The sequence below is a fragment of the Colius striatus genome, chromosome 1 (genome assembly GCF_028858725.1).
Source record: "Colius striatus isolate bColStr4 chromosome 1, bColStr4.1.hap1, whole genome shotgun sequence".
NCBI lineage: Eukaryota > Metazoa > Chordata > Aves > Coliiformes > Coliidae > Colius > Colius striatus.
In genome coordinates, this window is record NC_084759.1 from 59,852,418 (window position 1) to 59,868,812 (window position 16,395).

A 16,395-nucleotide genomic window follows, 5' to 3' on the forward strand; every position below is an offset into this window, starting at 1 on the left:
TTCAGGCCCTGGCCACACAGGTCAGGAGTCTGTTTAAGTTAAGTGATAGTCATTGTTTTTGTCCTGTCGTTTAGATTTCTGCTGTGACTACATGTGAGCTGCTTGAGGTCAGTCTTCGTTTTCAGTGCTCTTGGGAATTTCGGTTAGTGTGAAGTGTTGGTCTGGTGCTTGTGCAGAGTCAATTTTCGTGTTTTTCTTGTATTAAGGTTTTCTCTTAACTTTATCTTTCTAACTTATTGTGGGATGGAAAAAGAAAACCCATGAAGAAATTGTAAGTGTATGAAAATATTGGAGCCATAATGTATGTTTACTCTTGAACATAGGAGACAGTTTGCAGGTTCCATTTGAGTAACTTTGCTTGAAAGCACAACATTTGTCTAAATCATGGAGGAGGTGGATATCTGCCTGTGAATTTTACCTAGTACTTCAGGGCAGGATAGATGTCCGTTAAACTGGAACTCAAGAAGGCTTGTGGTCTCTGTGCTGCTCCGTTGTGGAAGTACTGAATGAGGCTGGTGGAAGGACAGGTACCTAACAGGATCTGAAGTAGCAGAAGCTGTAGGATGAAGGAGTAGCTTCCCAAAACCACGATCTACTACTGTCATATAAAAAAAGAAAAAAAAATGTGGCCACTCAAGTGACCAGCCACTCCAGTGATTAGCAGTTACTCACTTCTAACAGGAATTGTAGTCCTGCAAACGTGACCAGTTGATAGTTGCAGATATGTGAATTTGAAAGACTAAAATATGCTGCTTGTTTTTTGTTGTAATTGCAAGTTATTGACAGAGTAATTATAACTACTTATTAGCGTGTGTCATAAAGGCCTAAAAAATGAATTCACTGGCTTCCTACTGTTACTTGAATCTTGAATAAACTATTAATACAAGAATAAGCTGATTTTATTAAGTATAAGTATCTACTTGGAATTGGAAGCATGATTCTGGAAGAAGATGTTAGCATTGGTCTTGGGGGTGGGGAGGGGGGTGTATGTGTGTGGGGGAAAGCGGGACATAGAAGCTGCTTTCCTTCTCAGTATCCTGTTTCTTTTGGGAAAATCCCCATTAGTTTTGCTGTTCTTTTTGTTTCTAATATTTGGGACAGTGTTTGTAACCTGTGGTGCGGTATCCACTCCCCATGGTGGTTTTGGCTTCTACTCTGCTCACACCCTTTAGTGCTGAAGGAATTTGTCATCTGTGATGTCCAAAAGAAATCTTGTGAAAGCAAGAGTCTTCTTTTTAGCAAAAGGTTACTGGCACACTGAATTTCCCCAATAATATCTATGCTGATAAGCACTGCAGAAACAGGTGAATTTTCATTACAGGGTCAGATGACAAAAATTTCAGAAAGAGAAATGCTTTGTGACACTCCGGAGAAACTTCTTCTAGTTTCTTGTGAGGCAGCTTTGTCAGACTTGAGCTTGGGCTCATTGCTAGGATACATGGCTGACTTGGCAGAGCATGGAAGGCTGGGTAGAACTCATTGGCAAATTTAGGAAATTTATGTAACTTGTGATTAACTGAGTGTCTAGTCTTGGTCATCTGAATATGTCATCGGTACTCTGTACAGCAGGTCTTCAACTGAGCAGGTGAACATTGTACTTCAAGCTTAGTGAAGTGCTTGGGTCTAATTTTTACTCTTTATTCAAATGCCTTTGGTTCTTTCAGCCTTGGGAATTGGGACAGTTGAGAGAAGGGTAGAGTTGAGTTTTCAGTTAATATTTTCAGAAATAAAAGCTAGTTAGAGTTTAGTAGGATATCCTTCATCTTTGTCTCCTGGTTTTCCCCAGGACTTACAAATATTGAACCATGTCCTTGTTTGTCAGAAATGCTGTCAGTGTGTGATTGTGCACTTGTTAACTAAAAAAGATTTAAAAGAATTTTTACCATATTTATCACTGAGTGCTATGAAGCAGAGCATGTACTTTGTGGTTATGTGTGGTCTGCACTTTCACAGCTGTGTTTCCTGATTTATTTTAGGAGAGTACTTTCATAGTTCTTGTCTATGTATATCAGAAAGAGAGGTAGATTTTACTGGGCTGAATTTTCCTTGGCATCTGTTTCTAGCCAGGTTTCCTTGTTGAGGTGTCTCTCTTCATAGACACTAGAAGATGCTGATGCAATTACTTTATTTCAGCTAAGCAAGTAGGTGTAACATGAGTTGGCAAGTAGTGAGGCACTTCAACTTCAGTGTCCCAGTCAAATTGGATCTTCAGTAATGTCATTCCAACAACTTTTTTTTTTCCCATAGTTCCAGCAGTGTGGGCTTGCTGAAGCCTTCATACTCCATCACATATTGATACTGCATGCCACTCTGTCACACTTTTAGTGGCAGCTGAGATGGTCACTGTGTGATATCCATAAGATTCAAAACCCACAAAGCAATTTGAAAGTGATTTAGGTTTAAGGTTTGGATGCATGCATGCACAGGTGCACACACAGACACTACGAACTTCCATATACATTTTTATTGCTGATGGGACCTGCTTTTGTAGATAACATGTTAGGTCTTAAAAGTATTAGTAATTGTAGCAATTACATAAAACTTTCTAGGTGGTGTGGTGTTTTTAGTACAATTAAGTTTTTACATTTGAGGAACAGGTTTATATGAGGAGAAAAGTCTATTCCAAGTACTCTCGGACGTTTTATACATTCTTCACCACTGTGTTTTAATTTCTCTTGTGAACTGTTACCAAATTACGTAGAAGTCTTGCACTGCAGGTTGGTTCTCCTAGTTATTTTCAAACTTTTCCTCACGTCTTACTGTTAATTTTTTGAAAAGAACTTGATTTTTATTTTTAGTGCTCTCTTTTGCTGTGCATGACTACATTTGGGCAACAGTATGCTTCATAGAGATTTTCAGAATGTTTGTAATCATCTTTATCCCTCTTTCCCTTCCTCTCTCAGTTGTCATAGTTTCCTGCTTTTCTTGTCTCTCCTTTTACTGCTGCAGCTTTCAGATGATAATGCACAGCTCCAGTAGCAGCTGCTGCATAATAGCTGAATAAGACTCGGCACTGCTTACAGCTGGCCTAATGTGAGACTAAATGAAGTAATGTGTGCTTTGCGTGTACGCTTACCTATGGGATCTTTTTTTCTATCTTGGATATGTTAGGTACCATCACAGAAAGGTGCTCTGTGAATGGTCTCTGGCTTGCCCTTGCCTGCTGCTCCAGGGGTAGAAATATGCTTGAGGTGGTGGTGTGATGGAGAGGTGTTGGAATTCTTAATGTTCTATCTAAAAGTTGCTTCTGTTTCCCGTACCACTTATTTATTCATGCTCCTGTGGCCAAGAACACTGCAGCCTGTGCACTAGGAGCAGGTGGAGCGACATGTTGCCTGCTGTCATGCTGTACTTTGCCAAGTCACCCTCCTCATTTCCTTTCATTTCCTCTGAGTAGTGAGCCAATGTTCTCGTCATGTTTTGCACTAGGGGCCCAAAGCCACCAAACTGTGCTGGGAAGTGTCCTGCCACTTTAGTACACATAGCCTAGAATTTACAGCTTATTTTGGGGCTAGCTAGTGAGACTAGTGGTGGCAGCCCTATCCAGGCTGCCTGGATGTCTGTCTGGGCTGCTCATAAGTCAGCTCCTCAGCTACTGCAATTTAGGGTGCTGTGCTGTAAAGGAAGCTGTCATCTGTTTATCAGACAGATGCTTAAAATGTTAGTATCTGTTGGGAGTCCTGTACCTGTTTATTAAAGGCACTAGTCTAGCAAGGCAATATTTATTAAAAGCTCCCATTTTTCTATCTTGCCTTAACCAGTGAATGAACTTGTCTTACTATGATTTAGATACAGCCCTACTGATGTTCTGGGGTTTTGGGGTATAAGCAAGTTAAGATTGATGGAAGACAAATTTGAAGAAAAAGCATGTGTTTAGAAGCTTAGCTGAGCTGCACTTGCCTGTTGCCAGTTGCAGACCTTGCCTCATCAGGAGAAACACCTTAACTTAAAAATATTTCCTGTATCTTCTGACTTATTGGACTGGATAAGGGGAAATAAAGTATTAAGGCCTGAGGCCTTAAAACTGAATACTGTTGCAGACTTACTGTATGCCTTTGTCCTCACCAAATATATTCTCCATCTTATTTTCTAATTTCCTTTCACTAATTTCTCAGTTAATGTTTTTACAATCTCAGTAGGTACTGACTGTTGCAGGGATATGAGGGATGAGTATTGTTATGTTAGGTTTATTCCTTATTGCTATTAGGTCATAAATAGCGTTTCGACAGAAGTTTTCACTCACTGAGGGTGAGTGGTTTAGACAACTTGAAATTATCTGAATGTATTACCATGGCCACTTTGAAGATGATGGAATTTAAACAGATGCATGCAGAGATCAGTCTTGTTTTGAAATGAAAGGACGGACTTGATAGTTGAACAATCAGTATGTGGAGGAAATAGGTCTCTAAAGCATTTCGTTTTGTGCTTAAGAAATGTCAGTGAAGGAAAAAATGAATATGGCTCATGTGAAATGAATTTAAAGCTGGGCTTATTAATAGACTTTAATACTGTTGCAAATGTGGAATGGCCATCCAGTGTACATCTTGCTATAGAGTATCTGCTGCCATTGGTACTCAACCATGTTATTTAACATTTTTTTGTTAATCACAGAATCATTTTTTTGGAAAAGACCTTTAAGATCAAGTCCAACCATTAACTTAACACTGCCAAGTCCACCCCTAAACCATGTGCTTTAGCGACACATCTACATGTCTTCTAATGACCTGGAAGAGGTCATAAAATTGTTACCAATAAAGTTTGCAGCCGGTTGAAATCCTGGGAGGAAAAAATGGAGGGATAGTTATGGAAAGCCAGGCTAGTATATTTGGAATTGGTGGGGCTGTGGAAAGGGAAGCTAGAATCTGTGGGTCAGGGTAAGCAATCAGCAGGTTTTGTCAGTCACTGTCCTGTAACCGAAAGGGCCAGTGTGCTCGTAAGTGTATGCATAGTGTTATAACACCTAAGACCCCATGTTACTAGGCAGCCTGGTCTGGTCTGCTTCTCTGTGTCAAATGTTGAAATCCAGGAGAGAACAGAAGAATGTGAGAAAGATGTTAGAAAAAACAGGAAAACAAGCAAATGAGAGACATAAAGGAATAAGCCTGCTAAGCTTGAAGTTCCTTGGTTCCTGGCTATGTAAAATTGCAGAGTGTTTGCAGTGCAAGGCAGGATACTAATATCCTGGTCTGACTTTATTTCATAGATATACTTCACACTAATGCTTGTACCTCATGATTAATGCTTGTAAAATTTGTCTGCATGTGGTCAATTCCATATAATTAAAAAACGAAGATATGTTACTTAAAGAATTTGTTCAAAAGATTTGGCTGGTTCATCATGTGATGTTACTTGTGACAGTTTTGTACTTATATTGTGACTAATGTTTTATCTGACTGCCTTGTGCAAGATAAGAGTTGGATGAACAAGACGGTAAACTTCGTCACAGGTGGCATCTGCAGTTTCTAGTGTTTGCCTGGAAAGCAAGAGCATATTGGAAATATTTTCCCGTAAACCCTTGTTTAATGTCTATATATGCCTGTCACATAATGTTTAAAAGACAAATCTCAATATTTCCAAAGTAATGTCTTTCTAAATATTTGCACTTTTATATTTTCAGAGCTTTAAGCATGTACAAGTTGTCTGAAGCACAGTGTGAATTCCATTATTTGAAAAGTGGTTTACGCTAGCATTATAGAGGATCATTTATCATGCAGACCTTGTCTTGTATTTGGTAAGAGTTTGCAGTATAGAAATAACTTTGCTTGATAGACTTGTCTCTCAAAATTAGTCAAATGTAGTCACAGCATCGGGAGCATTGTAGGGGGGGGGAATGTTCGTCATCCATTGAACCCGAATAGGGAAGTTATGGAATAACACTTTCTCACATAAAGATACACTGTGAGAAATGACCCTTTAAAATGTTGTATCTGTCAGTTAATACCAGAATGAAGATCATAGTCCACGTGCACTGGGACTCTTGAAAACTTGGCGCAGACTGTTTTCTCTAGCAGTCTCATGGAACCTCCTCTTAAAGCATCTCAATGTTTTTATTCAGGTCAAGGTTTTCAAATATATTGCGAAATGAGCGAGAAGGATGTTACTGTTTATTGATTTGTTGTTTTTTGTGGAGATGTTTTTGTGTGTGAGTTTGTGGAGGTTCGGGGTTTTTTTGTTATTTTGGTGTGGTATTCTGAAACAAGGTTTTCGTACTCAAGTAGTTGGGTTCATAATGAATTACCCTCAAAACTTCAGAGTACCTAAGCATTTTTCTACACTTAATCTCTCTATATTAAATATCTCTCTTTTAAACATTTGTTATGTTAGGAGGAAATCCCTCTGGAGAGTGTCATGCCCTCCTCGCCCTTTATCAAATGCAACTAATGAACGTGGTGTCTGTGAGCGTGTTGAGGGTGGCTTCCTGTCAGATTTACTTGGTGTAAAATCACAAGGAAGCAAATGTTTCTCGTATCCTCTCATTGTGTTATTTCCTGTGGAGTAGCAGACTGGATGTGTGTCCTGGATACAGGCTTTTTTATGGCACTATATGTACTGGGATGATCCAATCAAATCGTTCTTGATATCCTCTATAGCTACAGCATAGCAGGAAAAGAGACTTCCTTGCATCCTGTTGTTCTCTGGTTAGCTTGATTTTGGAGAGTTCCTGGCTCTATCAGAATCCAAAATGAAGGTGAGATTAAAATAGATTAAGAATTTTTTTTACAGCCTTTTTTTTCAACATTTTCTTTTATTTAATTCTCTCTTCTGTAGTACCTTTCTGATGCAGTTCTTCTGTCTGCACAAGTGCCTGTATCTCGTGTATTTCCATTTTTTAGGATCAGGTCCATTATTTTGTGATTCTTTTCATACTTTTAGCTTGCTTATTTAAAAGCTACCACAATAAGCGTGTAGCTAACAATCAAAATTTACTACTCATGATACTTTCTTGTTCCATAACGGCTTGAATTTTTTCTCCAATTCAAGCAGTGATTAGGCTGATCGCCAGTCTTGATTTTTGCATTTAAGCCAGCTTTTGTGTATTCTGATGTCACTTTATTGGTGTTTCTTCTCATCTCTTATCAGAAATTATGCTATTTAAAGCTTAAAATTTTGTTCTTTTTCTAAAAGTGGATTATTTCTTATTTACTTAATGCCTTTTTTTAGTGTGTGTGCATAGTTTCTAAATATTTCCTTGTGTTTCAGGAAGAACACCACAAAATTCACATCTAACCAATTCCCTACTTACTCTTTACAGCTTCAAATAAATAAGAGTAGACTTGAAATTATCTGTAGCCTAGTGAGACTTGATGAAATAGTTATTTAACTTATTTTATGTGAGTGATAACTGTTTGGAATGTATTACTGTTTACTTCTGCTTGATTCTGAGTCTCTTCAGTGGCGTTGCTGTTTTAAGCTATATACACACACTATCTGAACTTAAAAGATGTCTGCACCTGTGTAGCTTCTTGCTGGGACCAGAGATGGCCCTCAGTCTGAGGGGAGAACAAGTTGTGTATTAACATATGCAAGTATCTCAAATACTGTGAATGCTTGGGGAGACTTTTTCAATTCCCTGCTGATTAATACTGTCATTAAAAGTTTCCCCAATCTGCTCAACCTTTGTCAGTGTGTCACATAATGATTTACAACTGGTCTGACTGGTCCTTGTATGGTTACTTCAGGTAGTTTTCATGAAAATTTTTGCTTCTCTTGGGTTTGATGAGCCTTCTTTTGTCTCCTTCTCTCTTCTCCCCTGGGAATATAGGTTTTTGCACTCCTGCATCTAAAGGCTGCTTTTGGGGTGCAGCCTTTCTGTTAGCGGGAAAAGAACCAGGTTTTTGTTGACTTCTTAGGTAAAATATTGCTACACTGCAGGAAAAAATCTATTTCTGAAATCAGTTGGAACAACTGTAGTAGCTGTCTCTTGTTGTCCTCTTTCTAGTCTTGCACAGGGGAATACCGTGACTGCTTTCAACCTATGCAGAATCTATTGTGAGAGCTATTTTCGTGGTGCTTTGGATGAATGTTTCCATTACCTCAGGCAAATATTATGGGTTTCTTGGTTTTTTTTTTTTTTTTAGTGTCCTCTTTTCCCCCTGAAAAACCAGATGTTTAATGTCATCAGCCAGTACTTAAAAGTTACTGAAATGTTTTCTACAAGATAATTTGAGTTTTGGATCTTTTCCCCACAGTTAAAGAATAAAAATAAAATAACCCTTAGATTTCATCCCTCTTTTTCCTAAACCAAATTCTCCATCCAACCGATCCAGCAACTTCACTCTGTAAAATTAATTACTTTTTAGGAATGCTGCTTTTCTCTGTGTCCTGTAGAATAAAAAGATGCCATATACCTTGTAGTAGTTGTCAAAGTATTTGTAGTAATTTAAAAAGTACCATATGAATAATTGGGTCCAGTGCCTGTGAGCTGCTATAGAGAAAGAGTATGCCAATGGTAGGCAGTAACTTACTTGGCCAAAATGTCTGAGGAGAGCTGCTGTCTTTCAATAATTACATTTTATTCAACTTTCCTGTAATTTCAATGATGCTTGATAGTTTTGGCTTATGTTCTTCAGTTTTTCTCAAATATACCTGTTTCTGTATTCTCTTAATATTTAACTTTTCAAATAGTTTTGGTGTTTTTAAGGAGTGTGGGGGGGAAAAGAACACCTCCTCTCCCTGCAGTTTTTAATGGTCCGTAACAGCCTGATACCTTGATCAGGCAGTAGGTAATTTGCATGATAGCATAGGATTGCTTAGTTTAAAGACTTGTTTCTTTGACTGATTGCATACTCTTTTGTTTTCAGACTTTTGATGCAAATGACCTGTATCAGGGACAGAATTTCAGCAAAGTTCTCAGCTCTCTTGTGGCTTTAAATAAGGTGACTGCAGGTAAGTAGATGCTGCTGTCTTGGTGCTTGCTTACAATCACCCTTCAGCTTATTTCAGTGTGTATTTATACCTGTTGCTACGTGCATGATAGAATGAAAATATGCAGCATTTTAGAAGAGTTTTTTGTTACAGTTGATGCTATTAAGATTTTGGCAGCAGCCAATCTTTGGTTCCTCTAGTCTCCTTTCCTACAGAAGGAAGCTTTGCAATGGAGCCGAGACTCAGCCTTTTGGCTGGTGAGAATTCTTAAACCAACAGTCTGGATTTGGGTTGTTTTGTGTTTGTTTTTTTTTCCCCTACTATTTGAAATATTTCAGTTGACTTTTGCTCCACTCTGTCATTCCCATGTTTGAACGATCACTCTCTATTCCCCAGTACTATCCTTTCTTGATGTATCAAAAGGATAGACAACATTTTTTGTCCTTTGAGCCATGTATATTTAATTTAGGTAGAAGCTAGACGTCATCAACCATACACCTCGAGTTGTTGGTGGGAGGGGGAGAACTGTAGAAATAGCACACAGACGAGAGGTTTATGCTTCATTGTAGGGTGAGGCTGTGCTAAACAATGCTAACTAGACCCAAGAACAATCAAGAAGTGTTAACATAGATGTCTCTTCTTGGCATGTTGCTCCTCCATGCTTGGGCTTTACACTGTCAACAGCAACTTTCAGTAATCAAGTTGAAGTCCAGTGAGACATGTTTTTTAAAAGTGGGTCATACTTGTCAGTTTGTATGTGATGAGGAAAAGGAAGCTGATAGAAAAGTGAGTGGTGGCTTAGTGTTATTTTGTTTAATAGTGATACAAGTATCTTCTCACTTTTATAGTACTACTCTGATCCATTACAACAGATGTTTTTCCTGCATCTGAGAACACCCCTTAGGAGTGAGTTCTACAGCCAAATTCTTAGTTCTAATGAACAGTCACAGAGTAATACTATATTATCTTCTTTGAAACTGCTTACACCAGTTGAAGATAATGCCTTTCATCTTAAATGCAAGTGTGAATATAGACCATTTCAGTACATCTTTAAAGCTGCTGTACACTGACCATAGCAGTCTTTAAAAGAGAGAAAAAGTGTGGCTGTTTGATCCAGACATCAATAGATTAATATCCACATCAAAAAGTGCAGCTGGCTTAGAAAGGGTCCCAGGCTGATCCCTTTCGTTGGGAGGGTGAGTGTTGGTGGTATGGAAACAAAAAATCAAAACCACATGCAAACTGTGGTGTTGCCTCATTCCTAGGAGCAAGCAGAGCTGCAGAAATATTCCTGACTAACTGTTCTTCCAAACAGTTTTCTTTAATTGAATGACTATGTAGAAGGCAGTTTAGACTCTGTTTCCCTACTATAGTATTGGAAGATGGTTTTCAGATCCCCATCTGGGTCTGCAAGAATTTTGGGTACACACAGATTCTTCTGAAATGAGCCTTTCTGAGATGGGCTTTTCTGCAATGGAAGGAGTGTAATGAGCATGAAATTGATGAAAGGCTGCTATGAATATGCACTCTTATAAAATTCTTAGCTTCAGTAGGGGTAGGATCAAGCTACCAGTTGCTGTTTGTAGACAGATAAGAGGAGAAGAACTTGTATAGGGAAGTGGAGAAGATGGTAGAGAAGAAGAAAGGATGTTACAAACCCTGGAAGTCTTTGGATAAATATTGTCAAATATGCACATTCTGTTGTCAATCAAGATTCTTGAGTATTTAACAGCAGAATTGATTTTTTTTTTTTTTGACCTGACAATGATTCTGAGAAATTAATTGGACATTTATTCTGGGATTTTATTGTAAACTTGAATGGCTACATGGGGACTGCAAGCCTTTTAAATCTATGAGAAGTTCAAATTTATTTGAAAGTATTCAGATATTTTAGGTAAAAATACTCTCCAGAGCTTGTATGTCATTTCCTTTGAACCAAAAATTACTATTTCTATGAATATGGTCTGCTTTAGTCTGAAAGTAACTAATAGGAGACTATTGAGGTGTGTGTACCTCCTATATGGAGGTCAAGAGTTGGAAGCAAAGTAAACTACTAAGAAAAAGAGGTGTAAAAATCAGGAGAGGAGTTAGGAGGCTTGTGAAGTTTGAGACAGAAAAGGCTACATTACTTTTAGAGCTCCTTGAAGCTCTAATGCTCACTGATGTCCTTGTATGTGGGAAAACAGAATGACAGAATGGCAGGGGTTGGAAGGGACCTCTAGAGATTATCCAGTCCAACCCTGCAGCTAAAGCAAGTTCACTTTAATGAAGTCACTCAGGACTTGTGGAGGAGACTCCACATCCTCCCTGGGCTGCCTGTGCCAGGACACCCTTATCCTTACAGTAAAGAAGCTTTTCTTTGTATGCAAATGGAACTTCCCCTCAGTCTTTTCTTCTTCAGGCTAAACAGTCCCAGGTCTCACAGCCTTTCCTCGTAAGAGAGTTGTTCCAATCCCCTGATCATCTTTGTAGCCCTCCGCTGGACTCTTCAGAAATTCTCTACCACTCTTGAACTGGGGAGCCCAGAACTGGATGCAGTCTTCCAGATGTGGCCTTATCAGGCCAGAGTAGAGGGAGAGGATAACTTTCCTCAACCTTCTATCCACACTCAAGCATGAGAAAAATGAATGATGTGCCATCATCAGGCTATGGCCAGTACTGACCACATCCCTCAGGAGCAGCTTTTGGTGCAGCCTGGCCCCTGTGTGGCTGTGGCCAGCTGCTCCCCATGAGGACTCCCCACCCGTAGGTGTGCTAGCATCCCATCCTCAGGGAGGTGCCTGATGTCCTAGGGCCGAATCTGCCCCAGCTGCCCTACTCCTGGCTGGGATGGTGGGATGAGCCCTTTGGATGAATGCCTCAAATGATTGTGCTTCACTGAGCAAAGGCAAATAAAAGAGGGGAGAGGTTTGGGGAGGATGTTGTTTTTTTGAGTGAGCATCTTTCATCCTTTCTACTTCTCCTATCCCTCCCCATCCCTCCAAAGAAGAAGAAAAAGCTTAGTTGGCAAAAAAGGGATGAGACTAAAGAATGTAGGAAAAAAGACAGTGGAAGGAATGTTTTAATTGAGGAGGAGATGGTGTGTGTGTAGGGAGAGCTAAGAAACAGATGTGGCTGGCTTTACTTCAAGCAAGTTCTATGCATTTGAAATTCTTGGCCACTAGCTAAAATTATGCTGGTTAATTACCTTTAAATAGACTGGTAATGAGTAGGAATGGAGAAATACAAACCTAACTCTCCTCTACCTAAACTGCTCAAATTGGTTTTCTGTCTGTATGGGGAAGAAACTGCTAGTGTCTCAGGATTTCAGAATATTTATTACTAAAATTTTTTTGATCTGGAATTATTGAGCAACTGCAGATACATTGAATCTACTTTTTAAGCGTGTGAATTTTATAGAGGTAAGCAGAAGTTATATGCAGATTTCTCAGATTCCAGTATTTACTTTTTTTTTTCCTTTCCTGCAGACATCGGGCTGGGCAGTGACTCTGTATGTGCACGTCCCTCATCTCATCGGATAAAATCCTTTGATTCTCTGGGATCCCAGTCTTTACACAGTAGAACTTCGAAGCTCTTTCAGGGACAATATCGGAGTTTGGTAAGTTCTAAAACAAATGAAACATACTGCAATGTGAGCTATTTATTTACTTACTGTAAACAATTTTGGCAAGACTTATAACTAAACAATAGTGTAGCAAAGTATCTCTTTCACCTCTGTACTTCAAGGCTGCGATATTCTTTTTTTGCATCTTTTCTTAGTGTTCCACAATATGTGCAGCTTTTTGTGAACTTCTGATTTACTTTTTCTTCTCTATTCCACGTTGTCTGCATACATAGTACCTTCTTGGATTTATTTCTTGCTTTTTAGTTTAAGGACTTGCTTTTCCAAAGGCAAAACACCCCCCCCCCCCCCCCCCCCCGCTTTTTCTCAATTTCTGAGTTTATGAATGATGACTGAGGGGTACCCAAACCTCAGCAAAGGTGATATTTTTAATGTTGGTAGTATTGGTAGTTATTCCTGATTTATGTTTAAAAGTGAATCCTTCAACTAGCCATCGGGTAACTGAGTGGTATGGACAGTAGCTTTACATTACAGCCAAAATCAGGATGAAGCACTGTATTGAAACTAGATGATGAGAGACGCTTTTAGTGACTGAAAGGATTGCAAAGGAGGGCTCACATCCCTACTATAAACTACTTTTTCCATGCTTGAAGGAAACTGTTTTGAGCTATGTGATGATTGCTTTATGAAACTTGAAATACAATGCTCTGCTTTTAAGCTGTCTTACGTGTTTGATGTGTTTTCCCTGGCAGCAGAGTCCATGCAAGTTCTTGCTCTAGGCCACTAATTCCAGCTCCCCTGCTGTCGCAACCCACTAAGTTTTGCTGATGCTACTGTTTGTGGGACCAGCTATTAGCTGGATCACTGGAGTAACCGGTTTTAAGTATTTCTATCACTTCAGTGATTTTTAGCAGCTCTGCAAAAAGTTGTAAAGGAGCAGAGAAGTGCAAGAAGTGCAAGGGAGAGAGAGCTAGTGGCCAAACCTGTGAAATTTTTCATTTGGTTTAGTTGATGTAGATGATCAGTTTGCAGCTATTCTCAGAAAATATCTCCAGTTTCCTCTACTGGAGGTCCATCTCGGCAGAGTAAAGGGGCTTGCCGATGTCACCACGTGATGTTGCTGCTTATTTTGTGGCTTTCTACTGTTTACTAAGGCAAAATTTTTACTCTCGTGGAGTATTCATAGCAAATAGAAGCACATGACGTACAAGCAGAGGACTAAGGCAGAGGCACTTTTTTGAAAATATGCTTACCTATAGTTGAACATTTATGACTTAAAATAGTATCTTGGGGCTTTCTGCGTTTTTTCCAAGTTGTGTTTGCCCTCACAGTCTTGATTGTTAAATTGAGTTGTGGTAACACTAGTGTGATTGCTGTGGATATGAATTAAACTGACATGCTGCAAGATCTCCAGATACTATGCACTGCAACTTTTAATCATCTCACCTACTTAGACAACATGTAGGTGAAATTCTGCTACTTGACTAAGTTACTTTTTAGTTATACAATTACTGATCCTTGCTTAAGATGGAGACATGATTTAGTCCCATTCCTTCAGTTACAGTTCAATGGATTGTATTTGGATTAATACGAAAAAAGTGGTCCAAGTTAGGATGTCTGTCCTGATAGTCACAAAATGCTTGACTGATGAAGATATTCAGAATTGACATTGAAGAACAATGTGCTGAATTTAAACATTATTAATTTGGAAGGCTTCTAAGAAGTAGCTGTTAACTTTTAGTTGTTAATGTGTGCCTTTACATCTGTGAGGGGATGAGCATCCATATAGGTATCTGGACAGCAAGTCTGACATGCTGCAGACTTGCAGTTGTGCTAACCTTAATGCAAATGTTTTGTGATTGCTTTTTCAAGGGAAATTACATAACTGTTGTGTAGATTTTCAAGACCCGCCTGGACATCTTCCTATGTGACCTGATCTAGGTGAACCTACTTCTGCAGGGGGGTTGGACTAGATGATCTCTAAAGCTCCCTTCCAACCCTACCATTCTATGAGTCTATGATTTTATGGAAGAACACTGTTCTCGATTGGCAGGCTGTGGAGACTTGCATGTTCAGGTGTGGAACTTTTATAGGAAAAAAAAAGATCTTCAAACTCTACTTACATCCAGAATTAAATTGAAGTCAACTCAGTTCAGTCCTTCTCCTAGCCCAGACAGTTTTAGAAAAAACCCTCTCAAATATACAGCTGTTGTTATTTATACTGTACATAGGAAATAGAAATTGATTTTTTGAGAGGGAGAGTAAAAGTTATTATTGTATTAGCTCTGTTACTGCCTTCTGAGTTGAAGGGCAGAGAGGCTGTTCCCTTTTTAATGGATATTTTTGTTTTGTTCATGGAATAATTGTTTCAATCTCTAACTTGATCTTTCTGTTCTTCATATTCTTGCTTACTAGGACATGACAGATAACAGCAACCATCAGTTAGTGGTGAGAGCAAAATTTCATTTTCAACAGACGAATGAAGATGAACTTTCTTTCTCAAAAGGAGATATTATTCATGTTACAAGAGTGGAAGAAGGAGGCTGGTGGGAAGGAACTCTAAATGGCAAAACAGGGTGGTTTCCAAGTAACTACGTACGAGAAATAAAATCAAATGGTGAGCATATTTACACACATTCTTGCTTTGTGTAGAATCTGCTAGTTGGCTGTTTCATTAAAAACTGTAATGCTTAAGCTTGGCTGCATTCCCTGAACTTGATTCTCAGCAATCCATTAATGCTCAAGAACTCATACTTCCCCACCGTAGTTGACAATATAGAGTGCTCTAGGACTTCTGAATTAGCACTAAGTATGCAGAAGACTCTCCCATTCAGTTTGCTTGTCTTTCTGTCTCTGTCACAGACTGCTCTGACATCCTCAGTCTGAGTTCTTAGAATGTTGGATTTGGCTCTGATGCTGATGTACTTGGAATTGGTGTTTTGGGTTTAGATAGTGAGAGGTTTCCTGCAAATCTCTCTTAAAAAAAAAAAAAAAAAAAAACCTTAAAGCAAAATAAATTTCCCAGAACAAACTGAAAAGCCACACCAAAAAAATCTCTAAACTCGTCCCATTACATAGAGGCAAGCAACCACAGGAAAAATCCCCATTTCTATCAAAACCTAGTAGAAAGTAGCGATGTTTTCTGAAAGATAATTTTTTTTCCTCTGTATTGTTCATGTGCCTTCAAGTTTCCTTTATACGGGCTTCAGTCTACCACTGAAGTGTTGTTTTGAACTTCATAAAGTGAGAGTGCCTTCTGTAAATGTCATCTTCATGACTGAATATCAGAACTAACGTTGCTTTTTAATCCACTAGACCCTTGACATGGGTGACATCTCTTTTATTTTTTTGGACTCTTTTCTGTTTCAGCTTACTTTCAGAGATTAAGGATAAAGCTGATAGAATGAAAGTACCCAGGGATTTTTGAAGAAGCTCTACTTTCTTTCCCTTGTCACAGCTCCAATGACAAGACACATCTTTTGGGTCATGCTAAAATCGTTGGCGTGACTTTTTATTTGGCAGCCATACAGATGCTGTGGTGGTTTAACCCTGGCTGTGTGCCAGGTGCCCATCAAGCCATTCTGTCACTCCCTCTCCTAAACTGGACAGGGGAGAGAGAAGTATAATGAGAGGTTTGTTAGCTAAGGACAGACAGATAGCTCACCAATTAGCGTCATATGCAAAACAGACTCAACTTCAGAAGAAATTTATTAATGAATGATCAGAACAGAGCAGGGAAATGAGAAATAAACCCAAATCTGAAAATAGCTCCCCTCAACCTTCCTCCTTCCCAGGACTCTACCTCCTCACTTCTCCCCCTGTCCAGTGGAGTGGGGGATGGGGGTTATGGTCAGTTCATTACAGATGGACTTTGCCACTGCTTCTTCTCAAGGGAAGGAAGCCTCATCACACTTTCCACTGCTACAATGTGGGGTTCTCTCCCACGGGAGACAATCCTCCACAAACTT

At 39.1% G+C, this 16,395-nt stretch overlaps 1 protein-coding gene across 2 annotated transcripts in view; it reads left to right on the forward strand.

Annotated features, from left to right (window-relative positions):
- Positions 1-16,395, forward strand: part of ARHGEF7 (Rho guanine nucleotide exchange factor 7) — a 124,349-nt gene that overhangs the window by 36,613 nt on the left and 71,341 nt on the right. For both annotated transcript variants that reach the window (XM_061996819.1, XM_061996825.1), the window contains exons 3-5: positions 8,802-8,886; positions 12,333-12,463; positions 14,843-15,044. In XM_061996819.1, coding sequence (XP_061852803.1) covers positions 8,802-8,886; positions 12,333-12,463; positions 14,843-15,044 — 418 coding nt within the window. The remainder of the gene's footprint in view (positions 1-8,801; positions 8,887-12,332; positions 12,464-14,842; positions 15,045-16,395) is intronic.